Here is a 14498-nt window from a genome sequence, read left to right on the forward strand (position 1 = left end):
AGTCAAGTTGCAGTTACAGTTATAATAATAATAATAACAACAACAATAATAGTAATAGTAGTAATAATAATAATAATAATAACAATAAATAATAATAGATAGATATAGATAGATAGATAGATAGATAGATAGATAGATAGATAGAGATAGATAGGACATATAGTACTTTTCTAGGTACTCAAAGATGCTTACGCTTACATCCATCTCTGTGAAAATGTGGATGTTTCATACACATCTTACCCTGGAAGCAAAGATTTAGACAAACAGCAGAGTTTCAAGGTCAATTCATTCGATTCTCTCACCAAATGTAATCTATGACATAATGGCGAGAATTGACAGTTGAGAAAACAGTTTTTTTCTAAAATACTATGAAGTGAAGTTGACCTTTAACCTTTTGGAAATATAATGTCATCACTTTATTATTTTGTTGTCCCATTTGTGCAAAATTCAGGCATAACTGACACATGAATTCCTGATTTATGGCCAATAATATGATTTGAAGGTCATAGTGACCTTGAACTTTGACCTTCAACCACTAGATTTTAATCATTTTCATCTAATCATCTAATCCTTGAGTGACAGTGGACATTTGTGCCAATTTTGAATTTGGGATCTCTACATAAAGCATCACTTTGCACTTGAGCCTCATAATATTTGTAAGAAACTTAGTTGTAATATATTTAAGGTAAATATATTACAATTCAAAGCAGCAAATGTGGCAAGTTTTAAATTTCTATTATATTCATATTACTTACAGGAAAGGACATAATTTGCATATTTGACATTGGTCACTGTAGCTCTCTTACATGCTTGGCACACTGGACAAGTTTCAGTTGGTTTCAATCTGCAGCTTCACCACTAGATGTCACTAAATTCTACACACTAGACATTTAAGCCTGTTAATGACTGTCTGGTTTGGTAAGTTACCAACTGACCATCACTCCCTGGCTGCCCTCGCTCGCCCCGCTGCTGCCATCACTGCAGGGAGTGGCTGCTTTGATCACAATGATTAGAAATGTCCAATTATTTACCAGGTCACATTCCACATCAATTAAACCCACAGCAGGCCAACAGAGCGAGAGAGAAAGAGAGAAAGACTGAGAATGAAGTGACAGAAAAGGTCTGCACTCTGACCTTGACAAAAAAGAAAGCAACAAAAAGATATAAAACTAGTCAGTTGTGCTTGATTTCCCCAAGTAGCTGCACTCTGACCTATAAGTCTAAAGGTGGCTTGTTCATCAGTGTAATCTCTCAGTCTATAATCACAGTGTTTAGGATTTATAATTCCTTTTGGTGTGCCAACACAGGACTCTTGCTAGAACTGATCCACTATCTCAGAACCTTTTGTCAGCCTGAAGATCCTATAAGCAGAGTCAAACTGTCTGGTACTAACTCTCCAGGAACATTGACTTATTACACCCTGTACTGTGACACAGACCCTGACTCATTACCCACATAAACGTGTTATGCTGTTGCAAATAAATTGTATATGGACTTGACTGACCACGTTTTGTCACATGGTCAGTGTGACCAACACGTTTTCATCCCAAGTCATCACATACCCCCGCTTTGTCAGTGGACTTTCGCATCTACACATTATTCTCGAAGTTTCCTCCTGCGTCTGCTTTTGACATTCTGACCAACGCTTATGATGTCAACAAAATGTATTTAGGATTGGTCAACAAAGGTAGAGGTAGTTAGGTTTAGGCAACAAAAGCACATGGTTATGTTAAGAAATAGAACATAATGGTGTGGCACTACGTTCTTGAGGGAAGTGAACACTGGGCTCTTGGGTGAAAGTCCGGGGTTTATTGGACCCATCCACCACACTTCCCGACCCTCCAGCTCCTTATACTACGTCTGTATATAATTACCTGCAGGGTTTCAACCTGATAGCGTCCAGTGGCATACGATAAGGCCATGACTGGTTTGGTCCAGGCACATTATCATCTAAAGCCTGTCCACATTTCACACTGCCACACCAGGTGCTGTCTGGCCAACCAGCGGCATTTATTAACAACACCAAAGGTTATGTCTGTCCATGTTGCAAACTGATTCCACCTTGCAACATGTCATGCTAGCACAAAAAGTGGCTTTTGGTGCTGGTATCTTTAGCAAAATCACTGACAAAGCGGTGGCATTTGACGACTTCAAAATAAAAATGGGCTGGTGTGACACAGGCCATCGTATACTCAACACAGTGTAAATCCTGCAGTGTGTGCTCTCCACACTTTTGATTTCTCTTGATTTGGCTCCCAAATAGTTTTTTGACAACCTTTGCTTGATCTTTGCTCTGCATTTTAATGCTTCACAGTATAGAGAGTGCCATGCATACCTATTTGACAGCTATGCCTTTATTTGCTCTTTCAAAGGCCCCTCTCTCTACCCTTTTATCTTGTCAAATCTCTCCTCTCATTCCCTCCCTCAATAGTTTCTCTTTTATCCTCTCGCCCTTATGGAACTCCTCTCCTCTCTTTCTCTGTTTCTCCTCTTATCTCTCTTTCTTGTAATGCTCTTAGCTTCTCCCTCTGTGGTCATACTCGCAGCATCGAGAGTGTGGCTAAAGGCCTGTCATTATGAATTACCATGAGTCATCTGGACACCTTTAGTAAGGGCTTCATAGCTTTCTTTACTAACTGTGAACAAGAGTATTTGTGTGTGTGTGTTCTTCCCCAAGAGCCTCTTCAAATTCCTGGGCCTTACCATGGGTACTAGGGCCCTGTAAACACTGCTGACATGAATGGGCAGCATAGCTTAGTGTGTGTGTGTGTGTGTGTGTCTGTGTGTGTGGTTGTCTTACTCTGTGGAGGTCTTGGCCAGGGTGTCACAGGAGCTGTAGCTGACCCCGGAGAAGGCCTCTTTGCAGGGCAAGGTCCTCATTCCATCCATCCAGTCACCCAGTGTCCCCATCGAGGGGACCTCTGAACTGCTCCTGTCCAACAACAAGTTGGCCGGCCTGAGGAGACACAGGAGAAGGAAAAAAAAAAATATTAATGAACAAAGAATACACACATTTCCTTAGGTAATGACTTGTCACATATTCTGATTAACAAAGCGGAGTTAATGTTATTTCAGAAACGCAAATACATTAGGGTCATCCAGATCATCAGCTATTGTGGAAGGGATTTATTATCAAGTGAAAACTACGTACTTACAGAGCTGGCATTTGGCATATAACTCTGACCTTGTCACTTCCCCAAAACATACAAGTCAGCACAGACTGGAATGGGTAGTTTTTACTAAAATGGCAAAATGTGTTAAATGTAGAGTGCATAGCTGTGCACAACTATAGAAAGTCTGTTGCGAGGAGGTTATGATTTTATTGACACACACTGAGGCTGAAACTGAATAAAGAATAAGAATTAAATTATTAAATCTTTTAAAAAGTCTATATCATAGTCTTTTTAAGATATCTAATAATTAATTTATAAACTTTTTTAGGAATATTTTGTGCTTACTTTGATATAATTAAATGTGAACATTTGAACCTATACTATTCTACCCATTCTGTGCTTTCATACCTACACAGAACTAAATGTAAACCAGTCCTCTTGATCTGATTGAGCGGCACTTATCAGGGAACTATCCATACATGCACACACACACAACACACACACATGCACACGCGCGCACGCACACACACACACACACACACACACACACACACACACACACACACAACACACACACACACACACACACACACACACACACTACTGGCTGTATGTGTCTGTTGCATATGGTAAACCTGCACAGTGCCTTTGGGCTTTGAAAACATAGGGGAAATCAAACCGTCACACAAAATATTTCCATAATGTATTTAACATATTCAAGAACAAGATTACTAACAAAAGCGGCATCAGTTTCTGTCTAATGTCATTACCGTTTTCTGCAGTACATGTACCATGCTGCAAAATGCAACATTAAATTTGATTAGACTTGATGGTTTCAATTGGATCAAATCAAATTAAATGCACCGCGTTGGGCTTTAGAGTGCTCAGTCAACAGTAGAGGGTGAAGGAAAGGCTGCAGGCGCTATTCTGACTCACTCTGATTGATGGTTGCTGAAGACGGGGGAAGAGGAATGACGAGAGGGAAGAAAAGACATCCAGAGAGAAAGAGAAGAGAGCGGAGAGGAAGCTGACGATGGCAAAGAGAGCTATTTTCTTTATCAGTGTCCAATCTCTGATGCCACAACTGATGCTGTGCCTTATACAACTGTGGTTAACTTTGCTGCTGCTGTGAAACCTGATGACATTTAGGCAGGAAACTGGAATCCAGGTCAAACCACATTAGGTCAAACTGGGACAGAAAATACAATGATCAATATCCAAATAATGGATTTGATAGAGCACATTAGGTGGTTATTGCTGAATTTGTGAGTGGCATTTAAAACTGGGTTGCAAAGGCACTCTTTTTTTTTTGAAAGACAGGCTGCACCTGTCTTGCAGAGCAGACAAAGGCACCTGCGTCAAGACAGGCGCACACACACACACACACACACACACACACACACACACACACACTCGCACTCGCACTCACACTCACACTCACACATGCACACAAGGGAATAGAGTCTTGCGAACAAGGCAGGACAGGACGGGACAGAAAAAAAGGCAGTTCTCCCACAGGGAATACTATTCATAGCCTTGTAAATAAACTCATTAGAATACCAGGAAGTCAACCTCTGCCTGACTGATTTGGATTGGCAGGGAGGTTTGAAGCTGCTGTGTGTGAGAATCTGGGAAAAATTACCCAAGGTTAGGCTACCTTCAGGGAATTAGGAGGGTGTTAAATGAATAAGGGAACGTAAAAAAAATAAATACATAAAATAAAACAATTCTCTGAGAAAAAGTAGCATTCTTTGTTAAAGGGTCATTGGGGGAATTGAAAGGCATGTGTGTAAAATTATAAAATTTAATAAAACACAAACATGGGCCTCCTCAACTGTCTTGGGACTAAATGTGTCATTTATTAGCTACGTGTTAGCTCAATTAAAGAATATGTTTTGCTTCAAATTGTGGCAGAGGATGCATCTTGTGTCCACCGAACTTTTGTCTTTTTTTTGTATTTATTTGATTGTATTGTCCTTTCAGAATAAGATATATAAATATATAAATATTAAGGTGGAGTGAGACACTTGCATAGCCACACGTGCTTTCCTTTGTTAAACTCAACATGTATGAATGACCTTGTTGTGAACTATGGGGGAAAAAAAAAAAGTTTTTTCAGTTTAGTTGTAATTATTCTGACATGGGTAACTAGTTTTTCTGTTGTTTTCCCGCCTGTTGGAGATGAGAGGTATCTTATTATACTGACAAACCAGACATCTTCTCTGTACCATTCATACTGATGCAATATGTTTTGATTTAAAGAGGCAAAATACAATCAAAAGAATGTTTCAATGGAAAATCATCATGCTGCCATCAAGCAACATAGACAAAAAACACTATAATAAGCCGTATGTAGAGAGAAGAAAAGCAAGATGACAACTCAAACAGAGACAGGGGGGAAAAAGGAAGAAAAAAAGATGTATTTGAGGCAGTGGAGTGGGTGTTGTTACAATGATTGAGTCTTTTCCTGCCAGATCAGAGGCCTGTCAAAATGCTGAGGGCCCCCCAGGACCCCCTGGAGAGACTGGTTTGTACGAAAAAGAGGGAATTGAGGGCTAGAAAGTGGGGGTGGTTTGCATGAGGGGAAAAGAAGGAAGTGTATGAATCTCAGTAGACAGTAGGTTTTCTGTTTTTGAGAGAAAAAGAAATGCAAAATCGCATTTACTTCACATGGTCTACTATTTTTTATCTTATTTTATTTTTTTATGTAGCCAAGATGGTCATGACTAACTCTTTTTATACATTTGCTGGGGAAAAAAAGTAGGGGACAAAAATGTAGTTACAGCCAAAAAGTGTTAAAAGACTATAACTTTTGGGGCTGTCAGGGTAAGAATTTTCATCGTTTTTTGCAGGATTATTGATCCTCTACTCTCCTTTCCTGTACCACTTTTCTTCTTTTTCTCCTCTGATCTCATCCTCGCCTTCATCCTTAGCTTTCTTTCCCCCTCTCCTGTCTCCTCCGAGAGATAAACTGCAAATGACCTTGTTTCCCCTGCCTTATCATTTTCTTTGTTTCCTTTGTTGTTACACTTTCAGCAACATCTCACAGCAACTCAAGAGACAAGATGATTGGAGAGGAAACAGAGAAACAGAGGGATGCTATGAAGGGGAAAATGAAGAGAAAAGCATCTGTCTGACGGCAGAGGGGGTGTTTAAAGCCCCTTCTGGACTTAACACCTTATAAGAACGCAGAAAACACCCGCTTGAACAGAAGGAGGTATAAATACACCGGAGAGAGAATAAAGTCTGCCCCCCCTTCTCGTTTTCATTTCCCTTCCCCTCTTCTGCTCTATCCTTCATTCTTTTGACCTCTAAATAACCAGGGCTGCATAGTCTCTTGTTTTTAGAACTCTCAAGGGAGGAACGAGGTGGATGAGGAGAAAAGCTTGAACAGATACATGTGGGCAGGACAGAGTGGGAGGAATTCACCTCTCATTGTGTTTCTGGGACAATTCCAAGGATGCCTCTGGGAGGGGTTAGACTGCTCTTAGCCTAATATATGGCCTTCAAATTGAAATTTTGATTTGTGGCCATTTGGTATCCTCTGCCTCTGTTGAATATGATGGATATGATGTAGTTTCAATACAATCAATACTACTAAGGTGGTCTGAGGAAAGCTATTAACCCAAATTGATTCAAGTGTGACATTTTGATTTGATTCCAGTCAAGCATGCAAGGCTCTTTCTCTGAGCTCTTAATTTGTATTACTAATCAGTGTGTAAGTATAGAGTTTTAGTTTGTAATTAAGCTTACATTTGAGTATATTAAATGTAAATCTCATCGAAAGGTATTGGCCTTCAATATATCTGCAATTCTTCGTACAAATCTCCAACTCCAACCCAGTTTTCTATTAATTTTCACTTAAATATTTTACTGAGGTGTAATTTCCACTGGGGATTCAGTGTGCAGTCCCTTATTCTTTTCAAAATACCATTTGTGTATTTATTTATTTTTTTTAACCACAGAAGTCTTAACCCTGTAAAGCCTGAACCATGAATGGATAGATAGAAAAGACTTTTTTTTTTTAAATAATTTGCATATATGCAAATCATTTTGTCACATATTTGATACATCAGGCATTTGTGGCAATTAATTGGTCACAAAAACTTTTTTAAAAAATTGGAACACTTCAACTGTTTTTGTATTTTTTTCCCCAAACAGTACCCTTTCACAACTTTTTTAGTGCATTGCAATGGGCCAAAAACCAAAAGTTTCTGTCCTCACTTGGGCAAAGATGGACGATGTATTTTCCACAGAGGACATTATCGGGAAAGCCAAACATCCTCTGAATGCCCAAGGTCTATAGTTTTGTGTCTGTTCAGGTTCATTAAGTTTTAATTTTAAGGCTTAAATGAGTTAAATTGGTAGTCATACTAAATTCTGTCAAAATAGCACTAATATGTTAAACACAATACTCGTCTGTGGTATTTTTGAGTATATTGAAGTAAAATCAGCAGCTCAATTTACATTCTAGCTGGCCAAACATTTACATATAATATCATATTAAGTATTGAGTATTTAGTATTTCACAATTTTTGTTTTATCATTTTAGTCTCAAAATGTATTTAGAAATGCAGGAAATGGGATCCAAATTACAAATATCTTCCCCTTGTTTTATAGTGCCCCCCAAAATTAAACATTTGCAGTTAAATATTTTTTTAATTTTTTTTTTGTTATTTGCCCAACTGATTACTCTATAATCTGCCTTTTCATGTTCTTACATCTTTGTATAAACACCTGCTTTCTTTAGTGCCCTAAACTGGTTTCCTTCAAACCTTTCTTCCGTTTCCATCCTCCATCACAACCGCACCCTACAGGCCAAAATCCACACCAGCACAGAACTCAGCTCATTTCCATCTGCAGCCATGGCCCCCAGCTCCAGTCCCTGATACTTTCTCCCAAGCCTTTTGCCAGGAAATGGGTTTGCTCTTGTTTCAAATCCAGCCCCATTTCCAGCACAGCCCTAACTACTGAAAGTGAACCAATGATCCTTATTCTTCAGACAGAGTTTATTTGAAAATGTATTACAGAGAGGAGTAATGTAAAAGATTTGATTTGTTGTTACAGGTTCACAGAGGCTTGTCATTATTCATTTTACTTTGGGGAAAAAGTTTATTATATAAAAGGCCAAACTAACTAAATCTGTAGCGGTGCATCACTTACCACTGCACATTAACACTGACTGACATGTTTTTAGAAGGAGTAGTTGTATTATATTACTTTGGTTGCAGCCATTGTCTTTTTTTTTTGTTCAACACAAGAAAACACATTTTTCAGTTTGAAAACAGGACAACCTGCGATTGTCTATATTTTAAACACCCTGTAAAGCCTATCAGATAGACAGTGGCCTCTAACCCTGAACGGACTTCTGTTAGCCCACAATTAGTCTCTGACAGCCAACCTTGGCCCACTGACCCCAGTCTCTCTCCATCCACATGCAGGGACAGTAAACTCTGACCAGGTCCCACCCCTGAAGCCTCCAGATGCTTTGCTCCAGTCCCAGGCTTTGGTCTGGGCTTTGAGGAGGAGGGGGTGCTCCATTAGCCAGTCAGGACAGCCCTGAGACAAACGAGGTATGTGAAGCTGAGTGCAGCTGCTCCCGCTGTGCAACTGCCACCACCACACACACACAGGCAGATACACACATATTCACACACAGTTCTCATAAATCACCACAGCCGCCTCTGTCGGCCAGTCTGTGCTCGCCCGGTGTTAAAAGCCAATCAGGGAAATTACATGCAAACTCCAAGGGACCTATTTTCACTTTCTTAAGAAATCATTAGTCAATGTTATGAGCTTTGACGTCTCCATAATACTGCGGCTGTCTGCTGCAGACCCACTGCCTGTCCCCCTCCCTACTCAGAACTGACAACTGTGCACGCGCTGCCCAGGTTCGCCCGCGGCCCCCTGGGAGAGAATGGTGGTCCCAACTAAGAAGCAAAGCACAAAGGAGGACAAAAAAGAGGGGGGAATGTAACATAAAAGCAAGAGAAAGGTAAACAGGAATATGACATTAGACTGCATGGAAAAGGAAAAGATGAATGATATGTGATGGGTAATGTGTGATGAGTCAAGCTAATTTTCATGTAAAACCCCGGGGATACAGGAAGCAGGAAGGCAATGTTCATGTCCAGCTCATGTACTGCTAAGTTCCAAAAACAAACAGGCGTGCACCAGGGGAGAAAGAAACTGAAATATAATACAGCACTCCCTTTTTACCAAACCCATCCCTTGGTCTTTTTGTTGTACAGTACATTAATCATGGTGAATTGTGCTTCATACATGGAAAATAAAACAGCCATTACTGTCCCAATGCTTGTGATCCCAGGGCAGGAAGTGCATTGACCTGCAATAATCTATAATGCTGTACATGCAAGGTATAATGGGAACTACTTCCAGTGTTGGACTGCCTGGAGCCAGGTGTCTGCTAGTCAGGTACACAGGAAACAAAGCAGGAGAAAAACGCAGCTAGGAAAACAATAGCCATATTCTTGGCTTCACTTTCTGAAATGAACACAAATAAAAGGTGCAATATCTTTCTGATACCTGGATGTGGTGTTGGCCGTGATTTTGAGGCTCCCGGGGTTGCGGATGAGTTTATCCAGGATGCTGACAATCTGTTCAAACTTAGGCCGGTTGTTCCTCTCTTTCTGCCAGCAGTCTAACATCAGCTGGTAGAGGGTAGCCGGGCAGTCCATGGGTGGGGGGAGGCGGTATCCTTCATCTACAGCCTTTATTACCTACACGTAGGAAGCAGGAGATAAGATTTGAGAAATGACAGACGAGCTATGTTCAACATCAAAACGACATCTAACATGATCTTAAGTGCCTGACTGAATCAGTGAGACTACATTGCCTTATTACCCTCTTATCTGTTGGAACCAAAAATTTGATTTTGATACTACCTTTATTTTTATGAATTGTGCACGGATATAATGGGATAAGGGAGTCGGAAATAGCCTTAAACTCTTTGAGTTGATTTAACTTTTGTTAGAACGTAAAGTATAGACACTCTCATTAATCAGCAGATTGCTGCAACTGATTTCATCTGAGCTAAATTGGTTGGTATAAAATGTTGGTCATTAGCCCTTTTTACACTGCATGTTCAGGGTCAAAATAGCACGCCATTATTGCACCTTGCTGCCTTGCCATTCAGTATAAAAAGACTGTGGAATGGGAGGACAGAGTTGTCCTGCCGTTACCCTGGCAGCGGAGGAAGTAACAGGGCCGATTCAGCCAGGATGAGATCATAGGCTGGAATCAGAAAGTTTTCATGATGTGTTATGCATGCAACCCACCACAGGTGATTTAAAAAGCAGCTAGCATCAATTAGCTGCAAAGAAGATGATTAGTGGCCAAAAGTGCCTGCAACTTGGGAATACAATGAGGTTCAGCACCTCACCCTTCCGAGCAGACACCATATAACAGAGACGGTAAATGGCTGTTATTGACATCTTATGTCAGTGTCAATGTTTATAAAGCATTGCCGATGCATATGTTATATATAGGCCGATGTTGTAGTGTTTAACGTTACTCATCACGTCTTTTTTGCTTCTGCGATGCCTGCAGGGTGTCTAAACCACACACTTGACGGGCATGATTCCGCCATTGTTTGTTGTCATTGATACCAACTCTTGTACGTCATCTGGTAAGACCAGTTCATTTGCTCGTGGAAAATGATTTGTTTGTGGAAAAGAAAAAAGGAAGTCTGAATAAGAAATGAAAACAAATATGACAAAAGAAAGAAATAATTGGACTCTGTGTGATGTTTGAGCACCTAGACCCAGGCACCAAAATGTGGTTAATTCTTAGTTTGAAAGTTGCCCTGAACAGTAACTAAACATCTCATGTAAATCAGTGGGAGTTGGCAGAAATGCTGCAGTGGTGGTTGCGCCACAAAGACGCCCCTGTTAGAGGAAGTTGGCAACATGGCAGTACTCACATCCTGATTGGACATCTCCCAGTATGGCCGTTCACCATATGACATCACTTCCCAGAGTACAATGCCGTAACTCCAAGCGTCACTGGCTGATGTAAACTTCCTGTAGGCGATAGCCTCTGGAGCAGTCCACCGGATAGGGATCTTTCCTCCCTGCGAAACAGAGAGTAAGAGAGAGATTGATCAGTCTGTCAGTTAGTCAGTGGCACAAGCTCACTACCTGATATTACTTTGGCTGATCAGGTTGTACTTCCAGTTAACTTGCGTGCATTTAATTCACAAAAAAAGAGATGGATTGTTGGGAGATTGGATTGCAACAATGTGTTAATGTAAGTTTTTATGGTATGAATTTAATGGTATAAATGTTCCGTCTGTATTATATGTAATACTGGTTGTAAATGGTTTATGTCACATGAAAAGGCTTACATGTCATGGAACATTCAGACAATTTTATGTGCTGTTCTGAAACATTTCAACTCCAGTGGGCTTAGTGGTTTGGACTGAGCATGGCAATCTCTACCTCAGATCCATGACAATTATCTAAAATGTTATTAGTATTATTAGGTCTGAAGGACCTGCAGTAAAAGCAGACTGTTTATGTCATATTGATTAATTTGTTTTTCCACACTTGTGCGTATGAACAATAAGGGAAAAAAAAAAAAGAGAAACAGAAATATTTTTTAAAAGAATTTGAAAGTAACCATTGAAACTTCTTGCAACCAAAAAATGTATGGTATTCAGTTTTAATTAAAAAGTATCAACCTTAAAGAAAGAAAGAAAACATATTAATCAAAGCATAAACCAACGTTTCCTGCATGACCTCTCAATGTAGTGTCTGCTGCATTTGTCATTCTAGCTGAGAAGTAAGACAAGTGAAGAAAACAGAGCTGAGGAAAGGAGGCCAGTGGCAGCCAAAGCTAACAGAGACATTGGCCAAGTCGTTCAGCTCCTGCCCGGTGCTGTACACTGTCACACACACACAGACACACACACATGCACTGCCCTTTCAAAAGAACACTCTTATACTGCATTATCTAAAAGGAAACACTGCGGGAAGGTATAAGAAGCTGAAAAACACATAATCACACACACCGGTGCATAAATGAACACAGGTACACACAGGACCACAAGCAGAACAGTACTTAGACTGCTCTTCCACTCGTACTGCTCCCACCTGCTCCCCCAAGAATCCAAGATGTGTGAACACTGCACACACTTGACTTACATGCACAGAAACACACATAAACAGCTCTAGATTTTGCCTTAAAAGCAGTGCTGGAGAAGTTAAAAAAAAAAAGGAAAAAGAAAAAAGCTCCAGTGAGAGCTGAATGGAAACGTGCTTGCATGTGTGGAGCATTGTCAGTTACTGTAACATGGAAGAGTTTATTATTCTGTCTTATTATTTTAGATTATGAATTTCTGGGAGAAAGGCAAACGGCACACTGACTGTTTATTTGACAAGCAATTCTCAGGCAGTAAATTATACTGTGTTTAAAAGGGCTGCACGCATGGTCTAGACCACAGGTTCCTGTGATGAAAATGACCACACACATACACACACACTGTGAAAAGTACCTAAAGTGCCTAAAGTGAGGTGTGCATGCTGATAATGCTTTTTGTTGTTGGTTTTTGTTGTTTTTGTGACATGTGCTTTGAGAAAAAAGGTTTAAATCAGATGAAATGATTAAAAAAATTGCAGTGCCTCAGATCCTTTGGTGAAAAAAATGCAAATATGGTAGGGCGAAACGAAAGTGAATCTAGGGTTAGCCTTTTACTGAGCATGTTTACAAGCAGTAGCTGACAATCCTGCACAGGTAACTTTTGAGGTTTCTCTAAATGGGGAACACCACCAGAAAAAAAACACAACCCCAAAAACAATATCTAAGTTTAACACTTTTGATATCATAGGGCATAAAGTCTGGAGCAGCTCCAGACTTTATACTCTATGACATAACAAATTTGAGTTTTAGCACTCTAAATTTTATTTGGCAGAGTGTTGTTCATGTTTACTGTTATTTTGTGACTTTCTTAGAGCATAGGCATACATTTTGAAATTGTCTGTAGCTCCCCTTTAAAATGTTAACTTTTCCTGCCTGAGCTTTATACGTAAGGGAAAGACAGAAATACAGATGCTAATGGCTAATTTTAAGAGATTTTCCCCACTTCAGTAAAGGGTGATCAGGTTTTTCAGTGTCATCAGCAAAAAGGTTTATGAGACTTACAAAGTAGATGTGATCTGAGCATCACATGGATTGAGGCAATAAATATAGTAGGAAATAATGTGCAAGAAAAGATAAAAACATTTTCCATGTCTCAAACTGTGTCCTTGGCTCATCCCAATTTTCAATTACAACAAACCTCTAAAAGTGAGCTATGTTGCTATTGAAAGCAAAAAACAACAATAATGAAAAAAACAAAAAACAAAATGCACTTGGCATTTGGGATCAAAACAAAGTATTGCAGTGAACGGTGGCATGGTGAATGGGTCAACTAAACATTAGACCACACACACACACTCAGACAAATTCTTATCGATGTAATGCGTCCCTTCAGGGCCCATGGTGCTTGGAGTGGTCCTCTCCATGACCTCCGCAATTGCTGTATGTTTGCCATTTCTGCCGTCTTATCACAACACTGCTCTTATTTATGTGTTCTTCTCCCTTGCCATTGTAAGAGAATGGAAGTGTGTGTATCTGTTTGCTGAGATTACTTGAGTATACAGCGTGTGTGTGTGCGTGTGTGTGTGTGTGTGTGTGTGTGTGTGAGAGAGAGAGAGAAACAGAGACAGAGAGAAAGGATGGTATAAATGTGGAGCCCATTGCATAAAAATCACTATCATGAAGTTGTTATGCAAAATAACATCAAGAAGAAATAATATTGTTTGGGTTTTGAAAGGGCTGCTAAAACTACTTTTAGCGCTAATTTATTAAGTAGCATATTCCACTGTTGTGTTCAGGGAGTTTTATGTAACACTGCATTTTACAACACATTCCTGGTTAAAATGGTGTGCCTAGTACAGTGCCCAATCTATTTGATCATGCTGTCATTGATGTCATTTGATTGTGTTAGTGTTCCAGCTTACCCTGGTGGTGTAAGCAGCCTCTGGGTCGTCCTCCAGGACTCGGGACAAGCCGAAGTCTGACACTTTACACACCAGGTTGCTGTTGACCAGGATGTTTCGAGCCGCCAGGTCTCGGTGAACGTAGCCCATATCTGACAGATACTTCATGCCGGAGGCGATGCCACGCAGCATGCCAACCAGCTGGATGCCTGTAAACTGGGCATCATGTTTCTAAGAGAAAGACAGAAGAAAGGAAAGAAGAAAAGACCAGGCATACACTATTAATTCCATACTTTTAATGTATATGATATAGAACACAAAGGGAATCTGACCTTTCTGACTATTTCCATGAAATGAAACCTCTCTACATTAGTATCCACAGTAT

General features: G+C 40.1%; 1 protein-coding gene across 1 annotated transcript in view; it reads right to left on the bottom strand.

Annotated features, from left to right (window-relative positions):
* The window catches only part of epha3 (eph receptor A3), a 115537-nt gene that overhangs the window by 5377 nt on the left and 95662 nt on the right, over positions 1-14498 (bottom strand). The window contains 4 exon segments of the mRNA XM_042495261.1: positions 2801-2956; positions 9660-9853; positions 11056-11205; positions 14135-14344. Of these exon segments, the coding sequence (XP_042351195.1) occupies positions 2801-2956; positions 9660-9853; positions 11056-11205; positions 14135-14344 (710 nt within the window).

Source organism: Plectropomus leopardus, chromosome 10 (assembly GCF_008729295.1).
Source record: "Plectropomus leopardus isolate mb chromosome 10, YSFRI_Pleo_2.0, whole genome shotgun sequence".
NCBI lineage: Eukaryota > Metazoa > Chordata > Actinopteri > Perciformes > Serranidae > Plectropomus > Plectropomus leopardus.